At 43.6% G+C, this 15,549-nt stretch overlaps 1 protein-coding gene across 1 annotated transcript; it reads left to right on the forward strand.

The window, feature by feature from the left end:
* Window positions 1–124: 124 nt before the first annotated feature.
* On the forward strand, window positions 125–15,512 carry LOC119464237 (cytochrome b-c1 complex subunit Rieske, mitochondrial). The gene is made up of 4 exons (XM_037725131.2): window positions 125–409; window positions 586–729; window positions 6,658–6,942; window positions 15,225–15,512. The coding sequence occupies exons 1-4, from the start codon at window positions 199–201 to the stop codon at window positions 15,404–15,406; spliced, it is 822 nt and encodes a 273-aa protein (XP_037581059.1). The 5' UTR covers window positions 125–198; the 3' UTR covers window positions 15,407–15,512.
* Window positions 15,513–15,549: the final 37 nt, after the last annotated feature.

The following is a 15,549-nucleotide window of genomic DNA, read 5'->3' on the forward strand; positions in this document are numbered from 1 at the left end:
ATTCATCACATATTTTTGTACATAACGTTTTTACTGTTAATGTAAAGAAAAGGTAATTTTGCGTACGTCGTGTTTGGATGTGATGCGCGCTTTTCCGGAACGAGCGCTGCGGTCGGCTCCGGTGTCCGGCACCCTTTTCCGGTGTACTGGCTCGTGGGTCATTCAGTGCTGTCGCCGGGTTTGGTGCTTTCAGAAAAGATGATCTGCGTTAAAGGACGCGCGAGTACCCTTGCGAATTATTTAAAGGCTTCATCTAAAGCCGTAGCGTCACAAGTCCAGCCGATAAGTCCGGTTGTTGAGGTGAAAAAAGAAGTGAAAGTCCCGCCGTTGCCTGCTAAGCTCTCGCACTATGCCCTTGCGAAGTCTTTGCCAAAGAAGGAACTGCTTGCTTGCTCGGGAAGCTTTACAGGTTGGTTAGCAGAAGCTTCAATTCACAGAATGATTAAGCTTTACCTTAAAAATTTGGCTTATAGGGAATTGTTTCGCATCCACCGATTCATTCGTGATCTCCATGTTCATGACCTTGATAAGGAGTTTCGATCTCCTTGTGCTGTATGGCTTGCGGTTTTTATTTTATTGATACAGCACCAGCTCAGGTACGAATGGCTCACACGGACCTCAAGGTGCCAGATTTTTCTCCCTACCGGAGGAAATCAAAGTTGGATCCTGCCAAGTCGTCGCGGGATAGCGAGGTATCCGGCAAAGTGCAGACCTACCTTATTCTCGGCGGTAAGTCTGGAGTCAAGCAGTTTCATGCACTGCAGCGTTGCACGCAGCAATCCAAATTATGAACCTCATGGAAGCTTACCTGCCCGCGTGTTTACTTCAAATGTACAGTGCGTTGCTGTTTGCTCTTTGCTATATGCTTTGTTTTAACTTCACTCGAAAAGAACCAGCTGTGAGCATGTAATCGAGATCAGTATGGATAGTGCCAAAAGAAAATGAGAGAGAAAGAATTGCTAAATCCTAAAGCAACATATTTGTTATTCTACTACCATTTACATCCTTTAGCACACCATTTAGATCGAGAGTAATGCCCCTTAAACCGCTGGAGGGTTAAGGCTGAGTCTAACCACGGATATTTTGATATTTATTTACCTAATAGAGGCAGCAATGACTTGTGGAATAAAATGTAAATTTTTTGCCATTTTGTTGACGCGACTTGCGTCAGTTTGCCTGTGCCACACAATCTGTTGTCAGCACTTGTGCATGCGTTGTCAGTGCATGTTGCCGTAAACTGGAGAAAGAGGAATGCTTAAATTGAGGAATGCTTTAATTTTTCTAATGCTTCACATAGTTCTGGTTACTGTTCACAAAAATGTAACTGCGTCTGATATCATTTTTGTGAATATGTACAAACTTTAAGCATTTGAATATCACGAGAGGTCTGAGGGTGGTGGCAAGCTCATTGGGGGCAATGCTAATGCAAACTGTGCCATTTATGCAGAGCAGACCAAATTTCATGTTGCGAGGAGTTCAGTGGCATGTTACTATCTCATTCTTACTAGTTAGTGAATAGGATTGAGGAGCCTGTGTGACCCTGCTTCAGTGTCTTATATTTATTTATTTATTTATTTATTTATTTATTTATTTATTTATTTATTTATTTATTTATTTATCACAATACCCACACAGCACCTGTAGGCATTACAGCAGGGGGGGGGGGGGGGTTATAGAAGAGAAGGAAACAACCGGTAAACAACACAGGTAAAACAAAGCATGTACCCAGTACAGTTTCATACTTGCACATACGCACAAAAACACTATCTTACTTCAGTGGGCATAGTATAGAGCTTGACAATACATTGTTTGGGAGAATCGTTGCGACATTGGAGGGTAACTTGTTCCATTGGCTTATGGTTCTGGGAAAAAAATGACATTTTGAATGCTTCAGTTTTGCAAGCTATTTCTTTAATCTTATTTTTATGGTTTTTGTATGGTCACCCGCCGCGATGGCTTAGTCATCTAAGGTGTTGTGCTGCTGAGCACGAGATTGCGGGATCGAATCCCGGCCGCGGCGGCCGCATTTCGATGGAGGCGAAATGCAAAAACGCCCGTCTGCTTGCGTTGTAGTCCACGTTAAAGAACTCCAGGTGGTCAAAATTAATCCGGAGCCCTCCACTACGGCGTGCCTCATAATCAGAACTGGTTTTGGCACATAAAACCCCAGAAAGGAGAAGAATTTTTATGGTCCAGCCATTGAGAAACGTAATGAGGCTTGGAAAAATATTTCCCGGGGTCTATACCTGTTCGAGAGTGGAATATGTGGCTATTGTGCTCTGTGGCTGATAGAAGCAGAATGCAAAAACACTCATGTGCTTAAATTTAGGTGGCCAATAAATAACTCCAGTTGGTCAAGATTAATCCAGAGACCACCACCGCTGGAGGTATTGGATGGTCATTTTCAGTAACTTAAATGTTGTAAATGGTAACAGTTAGCTGAGTTCTAGTAATCTTACTGCTACTGTAAGAGAGTTCTGAAAGCTAGGATTTATATTGGTTGTCACCACTATAAAGAAGTGTGAGAGAGAAGTTGGAGCTGGCAGAACTGCACAACCTAGTTTCCTTGTCGTCTTAGGTACTGCAGTATTAGATATATATATCTAAAACTCTCTAAGCAGGCTTCCTCACACGTTTAAGTTGCCCTGCACAAGATAGCTGACTTGACATCTACAGGACTTTTGAACCTCGAGTTGCATGGCAAGTGCGGTTTTCTCACACTTTTCAGCATGAGCTCGTGCACTCATGCTGTTTCTATATTTCTGGTCCATCTCAGTAGTTCCCCGCATAACTGTGGAGGTCAGGAATGTTGCTGGCCAATAGCGAAGATGAATGCCTTGCTCCCTTTATGACTCCCTGCGCCAAATGATTGTAGTTAATTAATCTGGCAGAAGCTGTGAAGAATGCGGCACAGCATGCTTAGGTCAAAGTAGTTTAGCTCTTTCACGTTGTCTTTGCCCTTGCTGCCACACCAGAAGTTTTCGGCGATAACACTTTCGGCTGAGTCATATTTGGCAGTGCAGTGGTCTCACTCATATTTGCAAGTTCCTTTGCCTTCTTGATATCTCAGCATGTGATTGCTTTGTTCCCTAGTTCTTCCTGGCGTTTTCCTAGCATATTTTCAGCTATTTTTGCTTCATCACCTTTATATAAAATTCGGCTTTTGAGCAGTGCCACATTAGTGACACCATGGGGAACACACGCAACGGCGTATTACATAAAGCGGTGCACTACCCAGTTGCTGACCTCAGTTGTTTACTATGGTGTTTGCAATAAATATTGACTTCACAAATAACTGTTTCTCAGTCTGTATAACAAAATATGTTAGGTGTTGGATGGTTTCTCTGCCGATTTGTCTCGCATTATGGGCAGAACCAGAGAACTAGCATTTTCTTGTTCTTGCACGTTACTATGCAAAGAAAGAAATTTTGACAAGAACAGATCAAGACATTGTCTACGTAGCACATAAAAATTTATCCTTGCATGTATCTATTTATCTATGCATGTCAGTCAGTGCAAGCACTGTATATCTTGTGTAACAACACAACCTCAGTACGCCCCATAGCCTTGTCACTGCAGTTATTTGATGCCATTACCAAAAATGTTGCACGAGAAAAATTGTGAGAAAGTAGTGTCAAATATAAGAAATGCTTTGTTGTGTTGAAAAAGCAAAAGATACAAAATCAGACATAGCAGTGGCAGCGACTTTAAAATGTCGTGAGTGCCAAACTTCTAGAGTATGAACATTGATCATTTTCTTTTACGATGAAATTATGTTGACTGCTAGCAGGAAGAGAAAAATAATGTCAACAGAAGCTTTTCACTGCTTAAAATGATGGCTCATTTTGCAAGGTGCGAGTTTGATGCCGCTGGTGCTCAGTGGTTGTAAATGCGAGACTGCCTAGCCTTTCAGTACAGTCACATTTTTTGCTATATGTTCCCTGAAGCGTATTTTGCAAGCCGTTGTATGCATTTCTACTGTTTTTCGGTCAAATTAGGCATTCACGACATTTTAAGAGGCCCTGAAAAACTTGTTTAACTAATCGTAGAATGACCTGACTATTAAAGTACATTGTCTCATGAATCTCGTGCCTTAAAAATGTTTCGAATCCTTAAACTCTAAGCGAGTTACCGCACCGATACCCGGCTTTCTCTTTCTTTTCATCTCCGCTAACCGCTGGAAGCTACACAGCAGAGAAGCCAAGAGGGCAAAGCCCTGGCCAAAAGTTGAGTGTTGCGGGGACGAAAGGGCTCGTCGCGGCACCTTGTGGCGGCCATGGTAAACTGCGCTATGCAGCGCTGCCATCTCAGAGGCCACATGCAGCAGACGCAGCTACACGTACTGCAAAAATAAAATGATTTTCTGCCTTTTTGAAATCACAGATGTATATATTTTTCATTTATTTAGCTCGAAATTAGTAATTATGTATTACTGAGAATGTTCTCGCAATCACGATATCAGCCAATAGCATTGGTCGACCAACTGCTTTTGATCACCTTTCTATGGTGACATTGCGGATGCGAGAGCAAGCGTCTTTTCACTGCTTTTGGCACAGGATTGTAAATTGCCTGCTGCATGCATTGCAATATTTGGCTCACTTGCTCACAGGAGCCTCCTTAACAAATCGGCAGCGTTCTTTTACTATATTCAATTAGTGTTCAGGGCCCCTTTGATTGGTACAAAATTTGAAAAATAACCCCGTTGGACATTCACCTGGCGTGGTAGCTTAGTGGCTGTGACATTGTATAGCTGAGCTCGAGGTCATGAGTTTGATCCTAGTAGTGGCAGCCACATTTTAATGGGGGCGAAATGCAAAAACGCCCTTGTACATGGATTTAGGTGCACGTCAAAGAACCCCAGGTTGTCGAAAATAATCTGGAGTCCTCTATTATGGCGTGCCTCATAACCAGACCATGGTTTTGGCATGCAATACCCCAAAATTTAATTTTAAATTGGGCATTCATATGCAGTGGTTATTCATTGATAGTAACAAGGGGCTTGATGAACTTGCAAGCACAATACATTTCTGTGGTAAAAAAGAAGTTGCTTCAAGGAGCTCTCTCTGAGAATATCTAGCAATCAATGTGCACTGTGATGTAGAACAGGTTTCGCCATCTGCAATGAGCTTATTTTTTTTATTCATTAGCATTGTGTATCTTTGTTGAAATACATATTACAAAAGCCACCATTACATTAGATGTAAATGCAGACCAGCATTTGAAACAATTTTAAAGCTGTTAGACAAATAAGTTTGAATAAGAAAGCCGTTAATGTTTCATAGAATACATTAGATGTCCATTCGCAACCTTTGAATATGGTTATTGTCATTTGACGCCACAACCATTTTGTTGCCAGCTATCTTAAGAAATGTTTGATAAGCCATGGGTTTTATTATTTTTTTTTAATTGACTGAGAAGAGTAAGGGGAATTGAGGGGTTAAAACTCCAATAAGCCAGGAAAAGCACAAGGGAAATGAACTGATTATTCTAATTTAAATGTGGGTATATTAAGGAAAAGGCAAATTGGAAGGTATTTTTACTGTGTAAACATTATCGATAGATTGGTACAGCTACCAGGAACAAATTTTGTAATTCTCGTAGCATTGGTAAACTGCTGAAACCACAGGATTTGCTGGTACTTCATGGTTATATTGTGCCAAATCTCTAATTTGTCAGTGTTAGATTTTGGGTTAGATTACATTTCCTATCTTCAGGAATTAAGCATGACAAGGTTAATTTGTGTGTAGTAGTGAAGCCTCAGTGGGGCGTGTCTAACTTATCTGTTAGTTGTACAATCTTGGAAAAAAGCATATGGACCACAGGCTCGCTGAAAAAACAGAATTTCTTTGTAATTCAAGCGCACAAACTGAAATGGATGAGTGTGCTGGAAAGTTTGCTATGCCAAATTTGGACTGCAGTCCTCAATTTCAGGTTGCATTCGTAGGCAGAGAAGAAAATCTGCTCTATCGGGGATCTCTGGTCCGTATACTTTTGCTATCATAAATTTTGGCCAGCAGAACTTTATTTTACTAGGGGTTGAACAGTGGCCAAAATGCTAATGTTAAACTGAATATTGTATATATTGTATGCATTTTGTTTCAAATTAACAGAAAGAAGCAGCTAACAAATTGCCTGCTTGTTGGCAACATATAAGTGTATATATGTTGAAATAGCAGTGTGCTTCATATTTTTCTTATTTTTGGCTTGGTTTAAAACTTTTTGTGGTGTATGTTGTCATGTGGTGTGTTGCACTCATGTATGTGGTGTGCCCACACAATACAGACTGCATGAGAGTTTAAAAACTCTGTTGTGCTCAAGAAATGATGCACAGATTAGAAATGAAAGCACCACAAAGCAAACATAAGTGATGCAATGTGTATGTGCTTACTAAGGCTTGTCTAGTGTCGTAAAATTGTCATAACTAAGTGGGCGTTGCAGCTGTTGTTTATGTTGATGGTCCTAAGTTCAAATACTGGGAATTGAAGTGCCGAATAGAATTACTTGGTTGACTGTTAGTTGATTTGAATTCATATTTTCAGTGTTCATGAAAGTTTTAAAAATATTTTCCTAATTTAAAACTTTTTAAAGAAAATAACAAGGCTTGTGAATGTGCAGGAGCAAAGCATGTGTACAATTTGCAATTGCATCTATATGCAGTTGGAGCTGTGGGGGCCACGTATGCTGCCAAGTCCCTCGTGACGAAATTTGTGATGGCCCTTTCTGCCTCGGCTGATGTATTGGCCATGGCGAAAATCGAGGTGAAGCTGAGTGAAATTCCGGAAGGCAAAAATGCTACTTTCAAGTGGCGAGGAAAGCCACTGTTTGTACGTCATCGGACAAGTGAGGAGATCAGCAGGGAAACTTCTGTTGACTTGGGCTCTCTACGGGATCCACAGGACGACAAGGAACGTACACAGAACCCAGAGTGGCTGATTGTCTTGGGTATGTATTTTCTTTGAAAATTTCTCATAGTACTTCAGAGACATTGCAACACCTGAAAGTTGAAACCTTGGAGTGCAAGACAGCCGTTCTTTTTCACTGAAGGCAGCATTTGCTTGCCGATTACGACATGATTGTATTTGGCTTCAGAAATTTTGCTGATAAGTACTTTTTTTTTTAATGACCCTGATAACTACTAAAAGATTTCTTAGCACAGGAAACATTATCTTCTGTGGTTAATATTAATAATTTTTCTGAATAGTTGTCTTTGGTTGTCTGCATCTAATCATTACGAAACACGGCATGCCAATGAGGCACATCAAAGAAAAACGAGCAGTGTAAAATTTGCCTTATATTGTCATGGCCTGTCATGTTTTAGTTTTTTAATCAGCACTTATGTCATATACTTACTTGGCATAGTCAGGCATAGTCTTCACATTGAAAGAAAGGTTTCAATTGCAGAAGAGATCTAAGTCACTGTCTGTGTGTTTGTGGTTTCATGTACTTGGTGAGAACTGTGCCATTTTCACAAGACTTTTGACTTTTGCTGTAAGATTGTACAAACTGTAAATGTTGCTTTGATGCTTGAGGCAAAGTATAGGAGGTATGCACTGAGCTTGATCTGCGAGGTGGTGACAGCATAACCAGGGCAGCTGCACCATATTGCTGGTCATGTCATTTGTGCGTCATCAGAGAAATACCAAAAATTTATCTCGCACGAACTGCTGATACCTGTACTGATACCTCGTTAAAGCCTCTACCGACGTTAATCAGTAGTTGCTACATTAACACACACGCAGTGGGTTTTCGGTCACTGTGCCGTGGGAGCTTGTTTGTTTAGCTTAAAGTCTTTGTACAGTGTATCTGCGTGTCCGTAAAGACTATATATGTGCCGTAGGTGTGCATGAACAGATTTGCAGCATTATGGTGATCTGTGCTGTGTTGGGCTGCAACAGCTGCATGAGGAAGAAGTCTGGCGATCAGCATGTTGCCCAGGTTGGGGGGGGGGGGGGGGTTTCTTCTTGATACCTAAGGTGATCAAGCAAGTGCCAGAAGGACGCAGAGCTAACTTCACAAAGAAGGGTGTAGGGGTTTCAGCCATGTTAATCACCAGGACGGACCATACTGCGAAAACACTTCATCTTCAGCCTGTGGAAAACGCTTAATTTCTGGTGAAGCAACATGCACTTTGCATGACGTAATTGGACACAACACACAGTGGGCTTCGTAATGTCGGCGGTTATGTTTACTGCGGTGGGAGATTAAAAATTAATGGCTCATACTTGCTTCTCTTGAAACCAAGATGTTTCTCCTGAAAGCAGGATGGGTTTCTCATAAGCACTAGAGTTAACTCTGCTAAACACATGCACGGTGCCCTGTGGTTTGTGAAATGCATAAGAATACCATTTGAAGGGCCTCCATTTATTTGGAAGGTTTCAGTTGCTCATGGAACCAAATTTGTGTACACGTTACAGAAAAAAAAGTTACCAATTACAATTACCTCATTAAAAAATGTAATTGATTGCAGTGATCAGTTAGTGCCCCACTAACATAATTGAGCAATTACTAAAGTGTAATCATTACATTTGCGCAGGGGTGGGGCTCCTGCGCCAATTGCGCCATTTTGATACAAACGCAACTTGCTGCGCTAACCTGCGCCAAACACAGAAAATTAACCAAAATTGAGTCGCGCTACGCCAGAACGGCTGCGGCATGTGTGCTCCGACAGTGGTCGCGAACAGCGAGCGGATTTGTTCTAAAAAAAACACATTCATCGATGAGTACGATATTTCCTAATGCGAAATTTGAGTGCACCTGTGTATGTTTTCATTTTGTGATTATTGGCTAGTGCGGACAATCTGTCTCGTGTGGCACGTTGCAAACGGAGCGAAGTGTGGCGCGATTCACAGCAGTCGCCGCCGACAAATCGACCAGATGATGCACGCTACTCTGGCGTCATCTCGTAGCCATTGTCACCACCCTACGCTTTCCTTCTCATGCTTTCGCCGTACCCTCCTACGTTTTCCGGCTCATGATTCCGCAGCACTCTCTTCTCCGCCTCTCCGCTTTCCTCCTTGCGGCATTCTTCCCCTGCTGTGATCCGTGTCTGCTGCACCCTCGTTCGCTCGGTTACGCCATCGTCGCCGACGCTCGCCAGAGGAACGGGCACCTTAGAGCTGCGCTCTAAAGGTCGTAGTTTTGCTCAAAAGGCGAAGCATTGAATGCGATAGCAGCTTAGCAGACGGGCCACGGCGGCTGCATTTCGATGGAGGCGAAATGCAAAATGCCCGTGTACTTACGTTGTAGTGCACGTTAAAGAACTCTCAGGTGGTCAAAATTATTTTGGAGCCATCCACTACGGCGAGCCTTATAATCAGAGCTGGTTTTGGCACGTAAAACCCCAGCAAGAAGAAGCTTAGCAGACAGCTGTACGAAGTAAAGATAGTAGCTTTATCGGCCGTAAGCATAAACTCATAAACATTCGCTTACTAACTAAATTAACAAGCATGGTGTCACGCGTGCACAGGCAAACATAAACATATCTCTCTTGATGAATGCGGACACTCGCTGTTCGAAACGCTGGCGTGAGGAAAAGCAGCAGCGAGCGAATTGACCTTCATACTGCCTCTCGCTTCAACGCAAATTAAGCAGCGAGAACACAGCACACACAAAGCTATGGTCCCCTGGCTAACCTAGATTTTGTACTCATAGAAGATTGCTTTCAAAATGGGGCCCACGCCATATACAGCAGCCGCCGGAGTAGAACATCCCCTCACTCCCCCTTCCCCCTCGGTGCCTTGCGTGCCACGAAAAACGGCGCTCTTTCTCCCCACTTTCCTCCCTTGCGCGCGCAAGATTGAGCTGCCATCGTCGGCTCACCCTCGCATGATTTCACTCGTGCATACGGCGTGTGGCGACGACGTTATCCTCCTTGAACTTTATACGAAACGTCACGGCGACAGCAGAAATGCGCCAAGAGTGTCCATATAATTACTATCGCAATAAATGAGTGCAGTCTTTCACATTCCATACACTGCATGATGGCGCCGTCTGCATATTTTCTCATAATTTTCGTGCTTAAAACACAACTTTTTGGCGCTTCCGGCAAGTGGCTGGGGCGCGCGCGGCCGCTCCCAGCTGTCGTTGCTGCTGTCTGAACGGCTAGGTCGGCTGTATTTATAGTGTACTGAAATACGGTTGAGTGGGCCCAGGGTTGATTGCGGCTCTCTGGGTCTGCGTTGACATATGGTGAAAGGAAGTTTTATCTGCGCCAAAATGAAATTTTGTCTCCTCTAAGCTGCTCCAAAATGCTATTTTACTTGCTACAAAAATTGCTCCGAAATGACTTTGGGCAGTCCCACCCCCGTTTACGTTACTTTGCTCTCAACCTTTGTTAACATTACACAGATACAGTAAATAGAACGAGCTGGCCTAGATCTTTTATTGCATCCTCTGCAGCCCATCACACGTTCTTGTTCTTCACTAGCAATTGCTTTTTTTAAATTTCTGTCGGTCTTCTCTCATTCTCATGTGAAGACACCAGCAGTGAGAGTGAAAACTCACTCGCTATGCATGCTGGGGTGAAGAGTGGTAACTTCCTGGCATAGCGTTCAAAGTGGCCATCGATATTCAGCCGAAACGGCACTAATTCATATCATCGGCCATATCATCGGTGTAGTGTTAAAGGGGCCCTGAACCACCTCTTTTGCTTGGTGAAATAACATTGTCCGCGGCTAGCATACGCTGCTGTGAATATCTCAGCCAAGTTTTGCTGTCGTATGCGGTGCATGGATCTCGCAAGCGGAGTGCGAAGTCACCTTTCTCTCAAATGCTCTCGTTTCAATGGAAGCCGTGATCCTCACTCTTTTCTGTGTGCTTTATTTCATAATAAAGCACATTCCTATACACGACTGTTATTGGTCGTTACGGTTGGCTACACCATGGCCGCCGCGAGGTGCCACCACTAGTCCACTGGCTAAGCGCACTGCAGCTCGCTGAGAACAACCGTGTTTCGGTTATATTTAGCGCGTTAAAGGGACAGACGACCGCTCAGAACATGAGAGATAACCCCACTGATGGAAAGATCGTCTATCGTATTGGCTAGAACAGGCCCTGTTTTTCTCATTAAACCTGGATATATATTTTTAATTCTTCACTAAAAGGCGTGAAAAATGACCTTTGGTGCCCCATGCTGCAAGAACATGAACATATTTATGAGGTCTACCACGTGACCTTCTACTAGTGTATGCGGCTCCTGGTCTTTTTATTAATATTGAAATGCAGTAACATTCTTTTTATTATAAGTTTTTTCTAACTTACAATGTGCAGATAAGCCTTCGTTTGTGGTGAGCAGAAAAATGGCGCTGCCTTCACTTTTGTTTTTGATGAGATGGCTTGGCTCGTCTATCGACAGAATAACGACACCGGGGGCCAGCCAGCCATGACGTAGACGTGTACTTGGGAAAAAACGCGGTACAACTATAAGAAAGGTCTGTACAACAATGCAAACTTATTGTACCAGGCTATTTACGTTTAAAAGTGGTTGGAAAGGTGACGATATAAGTGGTTAACCACAGTTGCACTCCCTCCAGTGAAAGCAGGATGATGGCCAGCTTTCACATCGCTAGCACTTCTCAGTGTTGCTGGAGGAGGGATTCTTTATTTTTTTAGATGCTGCTCAGATCAAAAAATTCTGCTTACAAACTATCCAAGCGCTTTTGGAAGTAACCGCTGCAGGTGTAAACATTACCGAGGGTGAGCTTTTCGTTGCGTCATAAAAAAACTGGTTTCATAAAAATCGGTTGTCAGTCCTTTTAACACCCAAAATGAAATTTGAACTGCATGCCACGGTGAAATTTCGGAGGCGGAGGAGCATTGTGGCCCCGCCCCACTCCGCCGTAGCCTTCGCAGTGCAAGGCATTGAAGGAGGAAGGGGAGCACCGCAGAGGCCGTGTTTGATTTCCAAAAACTCCGCTTCTGCTGAACGCATTGAAGTACTTTTTGAGGCATAGCATTTCTGAAATAGCCTTTTTCACTTCAAATGTCTTTCTCCACTTCGATAAAAAGTGATTCAGGGCCCCTTTAAGGTGAGGAAACAAATACTGGTGGTCGGGTTTGCCAGTCTGAATATGCGTATGCACAAAGCTGCTGCGTGGCACATCCGAGGGCGTTCTACTCTAGTTCCCACCAAATTCAAATGCTCAAGAGCATAGAGGCTTGGGCTAGTCGGTACATACTCGAAAGGGAAAACAGCGCGAAAAAACACGACAAGAAGGGGGACTCATGCTGAAATGCTGTAGCTGTGTCCTTTGTTACAGCTCGTCTCGTCAATAAAATAACTAGTTACTTGTAATTGATTACTGAAAAGGATTGAATTACAGTGAGTGTTGCAGAGTAAAGAAAGTAATTGACCAATTAAAAAACTGAAAAATTTATTACAAGTGCTTTGAGTTTGAGTGGGTCGTCACAGGTGCTCTTTTTTCATAGCGTAATTTTTCTGGTCGGTTCAACCCATGTGTTGACAGCCCGTCGTTGACATACGTTGTACCAATCGAGAGCGAAAACCGAGACACTTTGTAAGTACAGTAGGTGCATTTTGGCAGCATCTTACAGACAAACGCGTGAAATCATGACCGGCAATATGATGGCAACTGTAGACTACGCTGGTGCTCCTTAAGGATGACATCAAGTGCCTACCCCCTATATTTCATATAACATTCCTTAGAATCCTACATGTCCTTTAATGGCAGCTTAAGGGTGATGCGCCATAAACGTTGCGCTGGGCCAACTGCTTGACAAAATGATATGTATTTCCAGAAAGCTGAATGTTGCGCATGTGACTTTTTGGTGGGAAAAATTTACGTTTTTTGTGACAGGCTTGTTACGCCAAGTTGGCGTGCTATGCCTCCTCTAGCTGGAGTTCATGCCCATGTAAAATGACTTCCGCACGCCAGAGTGCTGCGTGTGCTGTGCTGTGAGACGTGCTTCAGGAAGCAAAGAAAGCTTCACTTTGAAACAATGCTTATTTGCCTGGCAAAAAGCAATGTGCTCATGAAGACACATCGCACAACTTCATGTCAGCTTCGAAACAGCATAAAATCACTGTTGGGCACTTCACAGAGCATACAACAAAGCACACAGTTGCAACAAATGCTACAAAAGAAAGCACCTTGTTTATCCCGTCTCAATGATGCTACATTGCATCGTTGCAACATTGCATCATTCGTCTTCCAGTGTAGCACCATGTTGTTAATATTCAAACAACATGGCGCTACACTGAAAGACGAATGATAACTCGTACCATTCAATATTTATAGCCCTCATTCTAATGGAAACCACTTCACTGATGAGCCTCCATGTGTTTTGCATGGATACAAAGATGTTGAACCAGGTATATCATGTGTATGTTTCCATAGGACCAATATGTCTACAAAGAAGGAAGTTTATCGAAATAATTGACCAAAGCCATGGTCCCATTTTCACTAGCTTAGCTAACATGCCACCTGTAGATTGGCCCTGGCATCTCTCGTTAGGCTTAGACGTGTTCGAAACAAGAAGCGATCTCGAAAACTCCTCAAGGTTATCCATAACACTCTGTCGTCGAGGTGGCCTGAGACTAAGTGAAAGCCGTTTACACAGTCATTTGCTACCAATGAAGTGAATTCTACAAGAACTATCGCCAAATTCAGTTCAGAGCGGGCGGCTGGGACCGCCGCTTTGAATGCGCAGCGGCGTTCGTCGCACTTTGGAGTGTGGTGTGTAAGCTTGAAAGTTGTGTTTAGGGTCTATAAGTGTGAGGCTCAACCAGCAATGCTATGGTGTTGGGCTGCTAAGCACGAGGTCGTGGGATCAAATCCTGGCCACAGTGGCCGCATTTCGATGTGGGCGAAATGCGAAAACACCACCAGTGTACTCAAATTTAGGTGCACGTTAAAGAACCCCAGGTGATCCAAATTATTCCGGAGTCCCCCACTACGGTGTGCCTCGTAATCAGATCGTGGTTTTGGCACTTAAAACCCCATAATTTAATTATAATTTAATTGTCAGCTAGCAACAGAGGCACTCTAGTAATCACGGTGTGGGTCCTCGTTGTCTTGTTCAATATGCCGAAAAGCACAGAGCGCATCTGCTTCACTAAAAGTGTTAAAGAAGTTTCATAGGCTTTGTTCTGACACACGTCGGCAGCACACTCTTCCGGCGGCTCGTAACAATGCAAGTTCAAAGCTCATGCTTATCTGCGCCGGCGAGGTGATGGGAGACGCAAAGGCACATTGCACACCAACATGGCTGCACTTCCGGCTTCAAAAAAGGAACGTCAGGGCCTCTCCTATTTTGTTTCTTGCCTCCATGAGATTACGCAACCTCCAGTACCGAATGTGCAGGAAGACAGCGCACATGATGCCATGCGATCTCGGCATGGCCACTTTTTGCACACGTGGGAGATTGCCTCTAAAACAGGGTGTGTGGACTGTGTATTCACTGAGCCACTTCGACAGCCACGCCCGTGCTAAAAAAAGTAGGCGTGTGCCAACCAGCCCCACACTTCGTCCCCCCCCTTCCCCTTGCTTGTGCAGGAAGACTGCACTCAAAGCATACATTGCACTTGGACTTTATATGGATCGTGACGCTGCTCTTAGATAAAGTTTGGTGCTCTTATACGAAAGTACTTGTATATGTACAAACTATATTCTTATATTTACAAGTCGCACAAGAAAGTTTTGTGGAAGCGAATTATGGCTGCTATTTGAGCACTAATTTCGGCCTGGATAACGTAACACCATTCCAATCTGTTTATGTATATTCCAAATATGCCATTAGCTCTTAGTGGAAGGTCAAAATGGCTCACCACCCATATGGTCTTGGTCAATCTGGTGATGGCTGGCCGACTGCGGCACTGTACCTGTGGTTATGGCTTGGGCACGCGCTCCGCTGTTGACGTTTCATTTGAAGTCAGTAGTACATTAAATGTTCTTTATTGTTACTGTGTTTACGGATAGCATAGATAGCATGTAATAAATGGAACACTGAACCACCCCTTTTTGCTGCAGCTGGTTAGCATTGAAAGGAACTAGAGTGATTGTGAACTCGGACTGAGTGCAAGGTAGGGCTTCCGGTATGGCGTCTGGATCATTGGCCTTTCATTTCATGCTGCACATGGATATGTGTCTGTGAAGAATGCCACGTTGGTGGTTGATCTCTGGGAATCTGTGCGAGCTTTCGTTTTCACTTTTCATTTGGAGCCTTGCTTTTGATGGATATGCATAATCTTCTGTATATTTATGCAGGTGTCTGTACTCATCTGGGCTGTGTGCCTATTGCCAACGCGGGAGATTTTGGTGGCTACTACTGCCCATGCCACGGCTCACACTACGATGCATCTGGCCGCATCCGCAAAGGGCCAGCACCTCTAAACCTTGAGGTGCCTCCATATGAGTTTACCAGTGACTCAACAGTACTTGTCGGCTAACAGATTTAGATGTAGACTAAAACTCCCGGCACAGCTCATCTACACTGCATGCAGCTGTGTTCTGGTACTGTAGGCACCTGCCAGTAAAGCTACATTGTTCAAGTATTGTCTGAGTGCTTGTTCTTGCATTGACTTCACAGGTT

The sequence above is a fragment of the Dermacentor silvarum genome, chromosome 1 (genome assembly GCF_013339745.2).
Source record: "Dermacentor silvarum isolate Dsil-2018 chromosome 1, BIME_Dsil_1.4, whole genome shotgun sequence".
NCBI lineage: Eukaryota > Metazoa > Arthropoda > Arachnida > Ixodida > Ixodidae > Dermacentor > Dermacentor silvarum.